The 13,409-nt window shown below is 38.9% G+C and overlaps 3 protein-coding genes across 4 annotated transcripts in view; 2 read left to right on the plus strand and 1 right to left on the minus strand.

Annotated features, from left to right (window-relative positions):
- The first annotated feature begins 1,536 nt into the window (after window positions 1-1,536).
- Window positions 1,537-13,409, plus strand: part of LOC127353585 (E3 ubiquitin-protein ligase TRIM21-like) — a 35,514-nt gene continuing 23,641 nt past the window's right edge. The window contains exon 1 of the mRNA XM_051382922.1: window positions 1,537-2,927. Coding sequence (XP_051238882.1) covers window positions 1,545-2,858 — 1,314 coding nt within the window. The 5' untranslated portion in view covers window positions 1,537-1,544 and the 3' untranslated portion in view covers window positions 2,859-2,927. The remainder of the gene's footprint in view (window positions 2,928-13,409) is intronic.
- faap24 (FA core complex associated protein 24) lies at window positions 3,662-6,207 on the minus strand. Its single transcript, XM_051382927.1, has 4 exons — window positions 5,926-6,207; window positions 4,960-5,102; window positions 4,727-4,882; window positions 3,662-4,404 (listed from the first exon to the last, which is right to left on the minus strand). Exons 1-4 carry the CDS (start codon window positions 6,026-6,028, stop codon window positions 4,150-4,152), a joined length of 657 nt encoding a protein of 218 aa, XP_051238887.1. The 5' UTR covers window positions 6,029-6,207; the 3' UTR covers window positions 3,662-4,149.
- The window catches only part of LOC127353580 (E3 ubiquitin-protein ligase TRIM21-like), a 55,389-nt gene continuing 50,318 nt past the window's right edge, over window positions 8,339-13,409 (plus strand). The window contains exons 1-2 of one of the 2 annotated variants that reach the window (XM_051382917.1): window positions 8,373-8,480; window positions 8,697-10,432. In XM_051382917.1, the coding sequence (XP_051238877.1) occupies window positions 8,704-10,008 (1,305 nt within the window). In that variant the 5' untranslated portion in view covers window positions 8,373-8,480; window positions 8,697-8,703 and the 3' untranslated portion in view covers window positions 10,009-10,432. Of the gene's footprint in view, window positions 8,481-8,696; window positions 10,433-13,409 lie in introns of those variants that run through there. The other variant, XM_051382915.1, reaches the window with a different exon arrangement.

Here is a 13,409-nt window from a genome sequence, read left to right on the forward strand (position 1 = left end):
AGAAATGATTTTTTCTGATATTTTTAGGAACTTTTGATACAATCCTCTGTCTGTGTTATGTTTTTATTTTATTTTTAACAATCATACTTAATAGGATTCTTTTTTGACCAATTCAGTGTTTTCTTCTCCCTGATACTTGGTCACTGTTCTAATACAGCTTGTGTTTAGCTCATCAAATATGTGAAAATATGAAATAATACACTGTAATGTGATTAATTCTATTTAAATAAATAAATAATTAAACATACTGCACAATTAACCGCACTGGGGCAAATAATAAACAGTTAAGATATACAAATAAAAGAATAAAATAGCTATAGCTAATATAAAATACATACAGTACAGCTAATACAGATCTATATAACTTCTCTTGTGTAATCCATGAGCTTTTTGTAACTGACAGTAAATTTGGCCTCACTGGTTTTTATAAACAAGAAATAAAAAGGTGACATTTGGAAAAGTGTAACAATAAAAATTCAAGTCAGATCATGTCACTAATCTTTCTGAATAGAAAAAGGTGACAGTAAAAGCTCACTCACAGATCCACACTGATAGGAGGAGCAACACTGAAACAGGAAACGCTTCAACGTCACATTTCCTGGAAAGGTGAAAGTTTGTCTGAAGACAGCAGAGCTGCTGTCGAGACAAGTCTCTCTGTTTCTCTCTGAAGACAAATTCAACTGAATCCATCAGGTTTTTCTCAACTAAACAGCAGAATCTCTGCCAACCTCTGCTGAGTCCACTGCCCTACAGAGGCACGATGCACTAAGAAAATATTCGATAGTTTATTTTTATCATAGTCATACTTTTTGTTTGATTTAAAATCTGTTTAACAAATTAAAATATTGTTTAATTATTATGCAAATAGGAATGTGTCATTTTCAATCGAAACAGCATTTAAACAAACAGAAGTAAAAATCCAACCACAATGAAATCTGTGCAGTTAATATGAGACAGAATGCAGTCACAGCTTTTTACCGCCTGTTTTCAACGTGTTTCCAGTATGAACACAAAACCTGAGCTCGACTCAGACAGGAAGTTCCAGAGAAATCGTCCTCCATCTCTGTAGCTCCTCTTTGTCTGACTTTAAATTTAAACATATTTAATAACAACCTAATCTTCAGCAGTATTATTATATTATTGTATTATTTAATGTTTAATGGAAGGATCATGTTGTGTTTTCTGGGTTTACAATCTTATTCCATTATGATTTTAAAGATTTAAATTATGTTATTAACAGGAACCAGAGGGATTGGGATTCATCGGTTCAATGCATAGACATCAAATTATCATGGATTGAGTTTTTTTTTCTTTTATTATTTGAGTAACAACCAGTGATCAGACAGAGGTTGCCTTTAAATATGATGTAAAAAAGAAAGCAAGATTGATTGAGACAACAACCACAGCTATTTGATTTGGATTTCATATACCAACAGAATTCAGGATAACTCTCTTTATATTCCAGTAATCACATGTATCTAAAAATTAATGAAAAGAAATCTAATTACAGTTTTGTTTTTTCTTTTTGTTCTCAGGGTGTAGATATGTCTGCTGCCAGCTGTCTGCTGACTGAAGATCAGTTTCTGTGCTCCATCTGTCTGGATGTATTTACTGATCCAGTCACCATACCATGTGGACACAACTTCTGTAAAACCTGCATCACTGAACACTGGAATATTAATGTCCCGTGTCAGTGTCCCAACTGTAAAAAGGTTTTCAACACAAGACCTCAGCTGAAGGTCAATACTTTCATCTCTGAGATGGTTGCTCAGTTCAGACAGTCAGCTCAACCGAAAGGAAACAAAGCCGAGCTGGGAAAGACAGAGGCTGAAATTCAGCAGATGATCCAGAAGAGACAACTGAAGATTCAGGAGATCAAACGCTCAGTGGAGCTCAGTAAGGAAGGTGCAGACAGAGAGATAGCAGATGGTGTTCAGGTCTTCACCGCTCTGAAGGAGTCTGTTGAGAGAAGCCAGGCCGAGCTCATCGACACGATCAAAGAGAAGCAGAGAAAGACAGAGAAACAGGCTGAAGACTTCATCAAAGAGCTGGAACAGGAAATCTCTGAGCTGAAGAAGAGAAGCTCTGAGGTGGACCAGCTCTCACAGTCTGAAGACCACCTCCACCTCCTCCAAAGCTTCCTGTCTCTGAACGCTGCTCCACCCACCAAGGACTGGACAGAAGTCAGCATCCGTCCACCTTCATATGAGGGGACTGTGGTGAGAGCTGTGAATCAGCTGGAGGAGACGCTCAGTAAACAGATGAAGAAGCTGTTTGAGGTCGAGCTGAAGAGGGTCCAGCAGTATGCAGTGGATGTGACACTTGATCCTGATACAGCACAGCCCTGGCTCATCCTGTCTGATGATGGAAAACAAGTTAAACATGGTGATGTAAAGAGGAATCTCCCAGACAATCCACAGAGATTTGATGCTTGTACCTGTGTCTTAGCAAAGCAGAGTTTCTCTTCAGGAAGATTTTATTTCGAGGTTCAGGTTAAAGGGAAGACTAAGTGGGATCTAGGAGTGGCCAGAGAGTCGATCAACAGGAAGGGAATAATCACACTGAGACCTCAGGATGGTTACTGGTTGATACTGTTAAGGAATAAAAATGAGTACAAAGCTGCTGCTGACCCTGCAGTCTGTCTCTCTCTGCAGTCTCAGCCTGAGAAGGTGGGGGTGTTTGTGGATTATGAGGAGGGTCTGGTCTCTTTTTATGATGTTGATGCTGCAGCTCTTATCTACTCCTTTAATGGCTGCTCCTTCACTGAGAAACTCTACCCATGCTTTGGTCCCTGTCTTAATTATGGTGGTAAAAACTCTGCCCCTCTGATCATCTCTCCTGTCAATCACACTGAGTAGAACAAACATTTGATTTTCTAGAGAAAGATTCACATCATTTAATGTAATAAATGTATATTTATTGGTGAGGTACAATGTTTAGATTGAGTTTTTGAGTTCTGATCAATATGGGTTATTGTTTTCTTTGATGTGTCACATTACTACGTATTACTACAACACACCAGTTTGACCACACTGATTGATATTATCTAATGCAGTCTAATTCATTTGAATAACTGCATTACCTTCCTTTAAGATTGTTAAATCATTAGAAAACACTGTGCTTATAAATAAACATTTTCATGTTCTTTAAATGTCTGGGTGCCAAATTCAAACCTTTTTATTGTCTGATCTTTGTATATATAAGAACTGTTGCATACTGGCACAAATTACTGAACAAAAGCTAAATAAAGTTTTGATTGTATTTGATTCATTTATTTTGTTTTTGATTGATATCAAAGCTGAAAAACAGCTGATGGTGTTTCTAATGAGCACCAAATCATGTGATTAAAAACAGCATCAGCTGATGAGCTCCAATAGCCCATCACCTCTGAGATAGTTGGTAGTGTAAGATAATGTAGTGTTATTGAAGGTTTGTGTTGGAGCAGCTGATATGAACACTAAACCAGTGCTACTAGTTTGTAGAGAATAAGTGACATCTGAGGACGCCCTCTAGTGGAGTTCCTAACAAACTGCAGCCTGTGGCCTCATGAGGACATGCTCTTAATAAATAACTACAGTCTGATGCTGAAGCACATTACATCAATGCAGAATAATGAGATCTACGTCTGATTGGTACAAAGTCAAAAGTATTGTACTTCAACATTGTGGTGACAAATGTAGGTTTAATTTTACAACATTTTTATTCACAAACTCTATGTATATCTAAGTTTAAATAAATTGAAGCCAAACTAAGAAGAAAACAAGAGGGAAAATAACTCAAATGCAGTGAGAGGTTTATCTTTTGGATTCAAACTCATATACAAACAGAAGAAGTAAAAACAGAAGTAAAATACAAACAGAAAACCACACAGGGCAGAGAACTCAGCGGCCCAATCACCAAACCTAAATCAGTTTCCAAGTATTTTCAGCCCTGTTACCAGCGGGGCTCTGTGGACGGCACTGTTGGTCCTCAACAGTCAAACAAACAAGTAAACAAATATTGTTTCTTACAGTTTAAACACAGCAATGTTGGATTTTCTGCCATTGCAGTCTTTCAAATAAAGAGTTAGTGTCCATGTGAGCTGAAGCGTTTCTGCATTATGATTCAATCCAAACTTTCCTGGTTGAGTGCAGACCCAGAGTCGGACCTTCAGGTTCCAGCAGCAGTGGCTTTGTGGAAGAAGTTGTGGATTTGTTGAGCTGCAGCGTGACCCACGATGGGCTCCAGCTGGGCGGGGGCGGCGTTGCAGAGCTTCTGGATGCTGGAGAAGTGCTGCAGCAGGGCCAGAGCTTTGACCCTGCCGACCCCGGGGACCTGCTGGACCAGAGCCAGGATCAGCGGGTCCAACAGCTGAGACGAAGTCCTCCTCCTGAAGGGGTTCTCCCTGCCCCCCCCACCGTGAACCTGGAGACAATTAGAGCAGGTTGGAGAACTAGCACCAGACAACAAAGTGTCCTGCTACAAGAGGTTTCAGTAAGACAGCTCAGGTTTACCCCAAAGGTCTGTGTTTGACTCTTGTGCGCTGGTAAGTGACTTCCTGTGATACAAGAGAAAAGGTCTGTGCTGCAACAATCCCCTGATACTAAGATCTAACACTGATCTTCCCATCCACTCACGCTTTAATCAACTCATAGATTTAAAAGAACATACTGGACATTTCTGTGATGTGGAGTAAGGATATTAAGACAAAAAGAGAAGTGCAGCTTTCTTGTTTTTCACTACTTACAATCTGAGTGATGAGCTGTGAGGCTTCAGTCTGCCCGCTGACCGGCAGCAGAGTCAGGCCGAGGTCAAACACCACAAACTTCTGCACAGCGGAGAAGTACTGCTCACTGAGTCTGGTGTTCTCCACCAGCACCAGCTCCTGGAAACTACTGCTGCTCTGTACAACAGGACGGACACAGATCACGTCAGAGGCGTTCAGCCAAACTGCTTCGTCAGCGGTCTCATTAAACTCACGTTTCTGTAGCGAACCAGTTTCCTCTTGTAGCTGTTCCCTGCAATGATGTCGCACTCAGACACGTAGAGGATGCAGCTTTTGTTGGGCAGGTGGAAATCTGCCACACCGAGCTCCTTCTCAAACAGGATCTTCACGCCTCCACCTGCGGCAGCAGTAGGGCTTGTTAGTGACAACATTTTCTTTACATGGAGACTTAAAAAGTCCTGATCACACAGCGGAGGCCACATAAAGTAGTACAGTACAGTACCAACAACAAGCCTGGAACAAAAGCTGTGGAACTATTATTTTCATTCTCTAATTACTTTATCCATTAATCATTTTATCCATAAAATGTCACAAATGCTGACATATTAAAAATCACAGTCCAAAACACAAAACATATTTACTATGATATCAGTGAAGAATAAGAAAAGCAGAAAATATTGAAACATTTTTGGTGGGTGGCTGTCTATCACGCAGAACTCCATTCAGAAATCTTGTTAAATACTAATCCAATGGTCATAAGATAATAATATTAAATGTTAACTTGTAACTCAGAAGACTATTGTGGCTCTTTAGTGTTCACCCTTCATATCGGCTCCAATAATATCCACTGAGCAGCGCTTCCTGCTGTAAAATCTCTAATGTCCCACAGTTATTAAAGAGTACGCCCTGTGGACAGCCCCGGTGAGCAGCGTGGACTCATTTCATAACTTGTCTTTATATTCAAATTAATAAGAAGAATTTCACAATGACAACTATGCCGAATTATAGACTGGAACTTGTTGAACAGAAAAGGTGTACATTTATATTCCTACAACATTTATTTATTCGCTCTGAAGAGAAACAAACTTAGAAATCACTATTTTTTGAATGGGCTCTGGCACAAATGAGTTGTCTCCATGGAAACAAAATGAGACAAACGCTAGCTAACGTTACACACAGAGAGGCTGTGATTTTAGTGTCTCAATAAAACTCTTAATTACCTTTTAAGCTTTGAATCAGTGACGAGTTTCTCCACTTCTCGCTGGCAATAAGGTGTCCGTAAGGAGGAACCGCATTCAGCACAGCAGCCGCTTTAGTCTCCATGTGATTGAATATATAGAATATAATATATATAACGACACTTTTATTAAACTGTGGAGAGAAATATAGAACTATATGCAGCAGCCGAGTTTTAAACACAACTTTTGAACTAACGTTGTTTGTTTTGTTGCCTCCAAAACGTCTAAATGTCTTCCTCTTGTTCAGTTTGTTGGTGTAGCTGAGGAGCAGATGTCTCTCTGTCGCCCCCTGTAGGATGAGAGGGAATACACATAAATCACACACTCACATTAACACATTGTCTCATAATACTTCTATTTACTGCTGCTTGGAAGTTTTACTCAAATGTCATTTGGAGATTTACAAACTGCCCAAACAGATCTTGTATCATTGGAAACTTTAACATTTACACATCATTTCACAGCGCATATTAACCTAATAGAGCCATTACAGTTAATAGGAAGACCTTATTTAAACAAGAGAGATATGATTATATGTTGTTGATTTGATTGAACTCAGCAACAATACCATAGTCACTTTTAAAAACCATTGTCACTTTATTTTGCTTAAACTACCTGTATTCCTCATATACACTCCTGAACAAAATCTTAAGACATTACAAGGTTGCAGGTAGAGCTTCAAAATGCAGAAAGAAGAAACAGGAGCAAGAGACAAAACAATGGAGTAGGCAATTTATTGAAAATTGCATTTAAACTCAAATAGGCTGTTCATCAGCCCAACCGTTGTTGTCGATCACTTCAAAAATTCGTTTAGGCATGCTTGATGCGAGTGTTTCCAGGAGGATGTAAGCAAAGTAAGTAAGTAAATGTAATTTATAAAGCACATTTAAACACAGTATAAACTGACCAAAGTGCTGTACAATGGATAACTAAAAAGACAAATAATACAGAAAAACACACTGGACCAATAATCAATAATTCTATAAAACATGAACAAAAGGCATATGGGAACATTGCTCCATGTGGTGAAGATGGCTCCATGAAGGGCATCCACGGTCTGGAACTGACGTCCGTTTTTTGTAAACTTCCCTTGCCATCCATCCCCAAACGTTCTCAATGGGATTTAGATCAGGAGAACACTCAGGCTGGTTCAAAAGAGCAACGTTATTCTCCTAGAAGAAGTCCTTCTTCAGGTGGGCGTTGTGAACTGCAGCGTTGTCCTGTTGAAAGACCAACATCACGGCACAGACAAGGGCCCTCATGACTCTCTTACTGCATCCAACCCTGGCAGCGATGGCGCGTTGCGAGACGCCTCGCTTGTGCAGTTCAACAATCCTTCCACGTTCAAAGACAGAAAGCCTTTTTGCCTTTGCCATCAGGGGGTCATGACAGTGTGAATGCCTGATAGAAAATGACATGAAAGCCAGATTTTTGTACAGATTTTGACTTTTTAAGGCTAAGGTCTTGAACTTTCCATCAGCTGATGAACAGCCTAGTTGTTTAAAGTTTAAAGTTTTTCAATAAATTGCCTACTCTGCTTTTCTTTGTCTCTTGCTCCTGTTTCTTCTACTTACAACCTTGTTATGTTCCACCAATGCGAAATGCAAATACTTTTTGGACTGGGGTTCCTCCGCAGTGGTGAGGAACCCCAAAAGGTTCATCGAGGCTCTTTTAACCACTTTTAAGATTGAAGCAACAGAAAGCATTTTGTTGAGCCACCTCCTAAAACATGGGAATGATTGAGAGTTCCAGTTTAGTAATATTAATTTAGTGACAACCATGTCTGCTTTGACAGCCTGCTATTGATGGAAGGGAAGGGAATACTGTTAAATTACAGTCTGGCTGAATGTTGATCTCATATTGTTTGAAAAACCAATTAAATATGTTGCACCAGAATTGATCTACATTGCTAGAATGAGTGTGAAAGCTGTACCACATCTATCACACAGAGGACAAACTGATGCAAGAGTAATGCAGTCTGTGTAGGGCGTTAAATTGAATGAATTTATATTTATATGCTGACAAAACAGTGCATTATACCAGAGAAGCATGTTTAAATCATCAACTCTGTTTTAATGTAGAAAGCACTGTGTTTTACATTCTTCTTTTAAATGTAATTGTCTTTTAAACTCTTTTGGTGTTTTGTAAATTCTAATGTGCATTAAAGCAAATGTGCTCCATTGAAGACAGATTTATCATTTCAACCTAAGATTCAAAACTAAAATTAAACTAAGTCAAAGTCTCCAGTAACCACAAGGTTCCCTGTCAAGTCTTTGGTGCTTTACTCCAGACAAAATTTACATTTGACTTCTCTCATCACACCAAAACTATGTCACTAATCCGGTCAGACCTGAAAGGTAACAAAGCCTCACCTGTAGAGCAGAAAGAGGCGGAGCAACACTGGAAAAGCACAACAGTTTTATTCTTCAAATAAAAACGAAACATTAATGAAGGCAAACCTGCAGACGAGACAAATCTCACAGTTTGACTTGATCAGGCCTTTCTCAACAACACAGCACAGTCTCTGCCAAACACTGGTGAGTACAGCTGATAATATTTACTGTTTCTGAAACAACATTAATATAAAACTTAAGATTTACTCAGACAGGATTTTCCATTGTTTTAATTTTGTGTATTCAAATGGAAATTGCAAAGTGCAAACTAACAAAATACTTTAAGATTACTTCCTGATATTTCAGTTAACCTAGCTTGATATTTTTGATGACTAATCAAGAATTTTGCAATTATCACAGTGTAGATATGTCTGCTGCCAGCTGTCTGCTGACTGAAGATCAGTTTCTATGCTCCATCTGTCTGGATGTGTTCACTGATCCAGTCAGCACACCATGTGGACACAACTTCTGTAAATCCTGCATCACTAAACACTGGAATATTAATGTCCAGTGTCAGTGTCCCAACTGTAACAAGGTTTTCAACAAAAGACCTGAGCTACAGGTCAATACTTTCATCTCTGAGATGGTTGCTCAGTTCAGACAGTCAGCTCAGCAGAAAGGAAAGAAGGCCGAGCTGGGGAATACAGAGGCTGAAATTCAGCAGATGATCCAGAAGAGACGACTGAAGATTGAGGAGATCAAACGCTCAGTGGAGCTCAGTAAGGAAGGTGCAGACAGAGAGATAGCAGATGGTGTTCAGGTCTTCACCGCTCTGAAGGAGTCTGTTGAGAGAAGCCAGGCCGAGCTCATCGACACAATCAAAGAGAAGCAGAGAAAGACAGAGAAACAGGCTGAAGACTTCATCAAAGAGCTGGAACAGGAAATCTCTGAGCTGAAGAAGAGAAGCTCTGAGGTGGACCAGCTCTCACAGTCTGAAGACCACCTCCACCTCCTCCAAAGCTTCCTGTCCCTGAACGCTGCTCCACCCACCAAGGACTGGACAGAATTCAGCATCCGTCCACCTTCATATGAGGGGACTGTGGTGAGAGCTGTGAATCAGCTGGAGGAGACGCTCAGTAAACAGATGAAGAAGGTCGAGCTGAAGAGGGTCCAGCAGTATGCAGTGGATGTGACACTCGATCCTGATACAGCATATCCCAAACTCACCCTGTCTGAGGATGGAAAACAAGTTACATATGGTGATGTAAAGAAGACTCTTCCAGACAATCCAGAGAGATTTAATCGTTTTACTAATGTCTTAGCAAAGCAGAGTTTCTCTTCAGGAAGATTTTATTACGAGGTTCAGGTTAAAGGGAAGATTGAATGGGAATTAGGAGTGGCCAGAGAGTCGATCAACAGGAAGGGACAAATCACACTGAGACCTCAGAATGGTTACTGGACGATATGGTTGAAGAATAAAACTGAGTATGAAGCTCTTGCTGGCCCTCCAGTCCGTCTCTCTCTGAAGTCTCAGCCTGAGAAGGTGGGGGTGTTTGTAGATTATGAGGAGGGTCTGGTCTCCTTTTATGACGTTGATGCTGCAGCTCTTATCTATTCCTTTACTGGCTGCTCCTTCACTGAGAAACTCTACCCATACTTTAGTCCAGATAATAATAATAAAGGTAACAACTCTGCCCCTCTGATCATCTCTCCTGTCAATCACACTGAGTAGAACAACCATTTGATTTTCTACAGAAAGATTCACATCATTTAATGTAATAAATGTACATTTATTGGTGACGTACAATGTTTAGATTGAGTTTTTTTTCCAGATTCTGATCAATATGGGTTATTTTTACTTACTTTTTTTCTTTGATGTGTCACATTACTACTTATTACTACAACACACCAGTTTGACCACACTGATTGATATTATCTAATGCAGTCTAATTCATTCTAATAACTGCATTACCTGCCTTCAAGACTGTTAAATCATTAGAAAACCTTGTGCTTATAAATAAACATTTTCATGTTCTTTAAATGTCTGGGTGCCAAATTCAAACCTTTTTATTGTCTGATCTTTGGATATATAAGAACTGTTGCATACTGGCACAAATTACTGAACAAAAGCTAAATAAAGTTTTGATTGTATTTGATACATTTATTTTGTTTTTGATTGATATCAAAGCTGAAAAACAGCTGATGGTGTTTCTAATGAGCACCAAATCATGTGATTAAAAACAGCATCAGCTGATGAGCTCCAATAGCCCATCACCTCTGAGATAGTTGGTAGTGTAAGATAATGTAGTGTTATTGAAGGTTTGTGTTGGAGCAGCTGATATGAACACTAAACCAGTGCTACTAGTTTGTAGAGAATAAGTGACATCTGAGGACGCCCTCTAGTGGAGTTCATAACAAACTGCAGCCTGTGGCCTCATGAGGACATGCTCTTAATAAATAACTACAGTCTGATGCTGAAGCACATTATATTAATGCAGAATAATGAGATCTACGTCTGATTGGTACAAAGTCAAAAGTCTAAATCTACTGTTAATCTTAATGTACTCTACGATTGTGGTCCAATCACAATGATGATTCTCCATCTCAGTTTAAAACTCTTGGTAGCAATATATTAAGGTACACATCTCGCCATTAACTAGTTGTTTATAATATCATATACAATATAATATAAATGGTGTTTTAAGGGGACCTATGGACGTATATTCTCCTTAATTTATGTCTTATATACATCGACGCAGCCCCTTACCACCTTACCAACAGAACTGCTCTGCAGTGTGTGTTCTGACCCCTTTCTGTCAGAACCAGCATTAACTGTTCCAGCAGTTTGAGCTACAGTAGCTCGTCTGTTGGATCGGACCACACAGTGCTCCTTAAATGTTGACATTATTTCTCAGTTATAGAGAGTTCTAGTATCCCCTGCAATACCTGGTCTTAGAAGAAGTTCAAGTGTTTAAGTTCACACACAGGCCTGAACTGAAAGTCTCCAGAATGAGACTGTTTGTAAATCTCTCAAAACATTAAAAACTTGCAACAAAAGCAAATATTTGTTTTCAAATGAATATATTCTTCCAATCAATTATTATACAATGGACAACATAATACAAAATACACTATCAATATGAACCATGCTATGTGCCTGTGCCATTTCTTGATACTTTACATAGTTACAGTTTGTGCCATGTTACAGCTGCAGACCCCATGTGTTAACCTTTCTCACAGTGTTCTGTGTATGTGAATAGGATGTGTGCTTCCTGGTGCCTTATTGGCTGCAGCTGGAGAGGCGGGTTGATGGTAAAACTGTGAAACTGAATGGAATAAATATAAAGTAAACATGTTTGAAGGACACATCTTGTATTAAATGGTGTTTTCTGTATTTAACTTGATGAATTAAAGTACTCAGAGATAAGGGAGTCTGTTGCTGGAACATTCCTCGAGAGGCCCAGGTTTAAGGCACATGTTGGTTTACGTCATAACAGGTGCAGGTAGCAATTTCCCCCTGGGATTATTAAAGTATGTCTGATTCTGAAAACATGGACACCAGTAGACCTGAATGCTCAAATGAATTAATTGGAATAAGTAGTGAAAAATTGTTTAGTAGTTCTACTAAATTAAACACGTTGAATACCAATACCATTTTATTTGTTTTATATATATAAACTTTAAAAAATGTTATGCTGATTATGTAACCACTACTTAAAATATACGTGTTATTTTGATAGAATAAATCTATAGCATGTGTAAATAAAGTACTGTTAGTAGACTTATATATATAGTTGCGTATTTATTGTTTGCATTTCCTGTCCTGATCAACACCACTGGATTATTGGTAAGTATTCAACTGTATAGTATAGTATAGCTGTGCAACACAGCTAGGATTGCAAGCTAAGAAGCCAAGTCCGGAGTTGAGCTAATATGTGCATGTATAAACCGAAAATGGTGTTATTAATGACACAGTTTTCATAACATGAATTAAAGTGCGAGATCAATAATCCATGTACAGACATGATGCCAATAAGAGTGAGAACATTGTTAGGCATGACACCCTGATATCCAACCCTAATAAGGTTTTCTTTTATAAAGGGTGGTAGGTGGGGGCAACCAACGTAATTTTGGGGGGACGACAAAGGGGACATGTCCCCTGCACTTTTCAAAAGGCTGTTTTGGTCCCCTGCTGTTTTTACTGTCCAAAAACAATGTTACGCTCTAGTAAACAGAGACACATCAAGTACTAGGACCAAGCGCAAAATGGCCGCTCAAACTGAAGCCTGTTTCCCTTAGTTTAGACCCGCCCACAAGCTCCTCGATTGGCTCTGCCGTTTCTTGTGTGATTGGCTGTCCCCGCTGTCACTTCATCTTGCTTGCACACCGGTCTGCTAGTTGCCCAGGAGTCCTTATTAATCTGCCACTGTAAATTGGGCGTTTGTTCTGCCTGGGTCCCGTCAGCTAGAAGGATTGTAATATCAGAGGTTTCATTTACATTAACGTTTGAATCGGTGTCCATGTACGTATGTGCGTGCATGCGTGCGTGCGTGTGTGTATGTGTGTATGTGTGTTTGGTAATTAGGCGCAGCCAGGATGTCTAAAAAAAGAAAAGTGGACATAAAAGACTTCTTTAGAAATCAAAGTGTCAGTAACTCAAAGAAATGCATTACACCCATCCTGCAACACCTTCACTGGCTCCCAATAAAGCAGCATATCCACTTCAAGATCCTCCTCATCAATTACAAGCTCTCAATAATCCTGTAAAGTGTCTTTGAGTTTTATTGAAAGTGCTGATAAATATAATGTATTATTATTGTTATTATAATTATTATTATTAATATTATAACTGTAGAGCCTCAACAATGCAAAGACTTTTAAAAAGCTTATATTTAATGCCAAAGAGACACTTATTTTCATGTATTATTTTTATGTTGAAAGGCAGCAACTGTTTAAAAAAACACCAACAATGAAAGATTTAGGGAAAAATATAATAAAAAATTGGATTAAAAATGTGATTTTATACATTCAAACTCATGATAATTGTGAAACTAAGTTTTTTCCTATATATTCCAAAAATAAGTGTAAAATTGGTGGTACTGAGTTGGAGTGAAGTTGACTAACAAGGTGAAA

The sequence above is a fragment of the Dicentrarchus labrax genome, unplaced genomic scaffold, assembly GCF_905237075.1.
Source record: "Dicentrarchus labrax unplaced genomic scaffold, dlabrax2021, whole genome shotgun sequence".
Lineage (NCBI taxonomy): Eukaryota > Metazoa > Chordata > Actinopteri > Moronidae > Dicentrarchus > Dicentrarchus labrax.

Bases quoted from the DNA above. Each gene is read 5' to 3' on its own strand.
- faap24 (XM_051382927.1), bottom strand. From the start codon at position 6,028: ATGGAGACTAAAGCGGCTGCTGTGCTGAATGCGGTTCCTCCTTACGGA. The intron at 4,883-4,959 runs GTGAGTTTAATG...CCTGTTGTACAG, and splicing joins AACTGGTTCGCTACAGAAAC to AGCAGCAGTAGTTTCCAGGA. The intron at 4,405-4,726 runs GTAAGTAGTGAA...AATTGTCTCCAG, and splicing joins CACAGCTCATCACTCAGATT to GTTCACGGTGGGGGGGGCAG.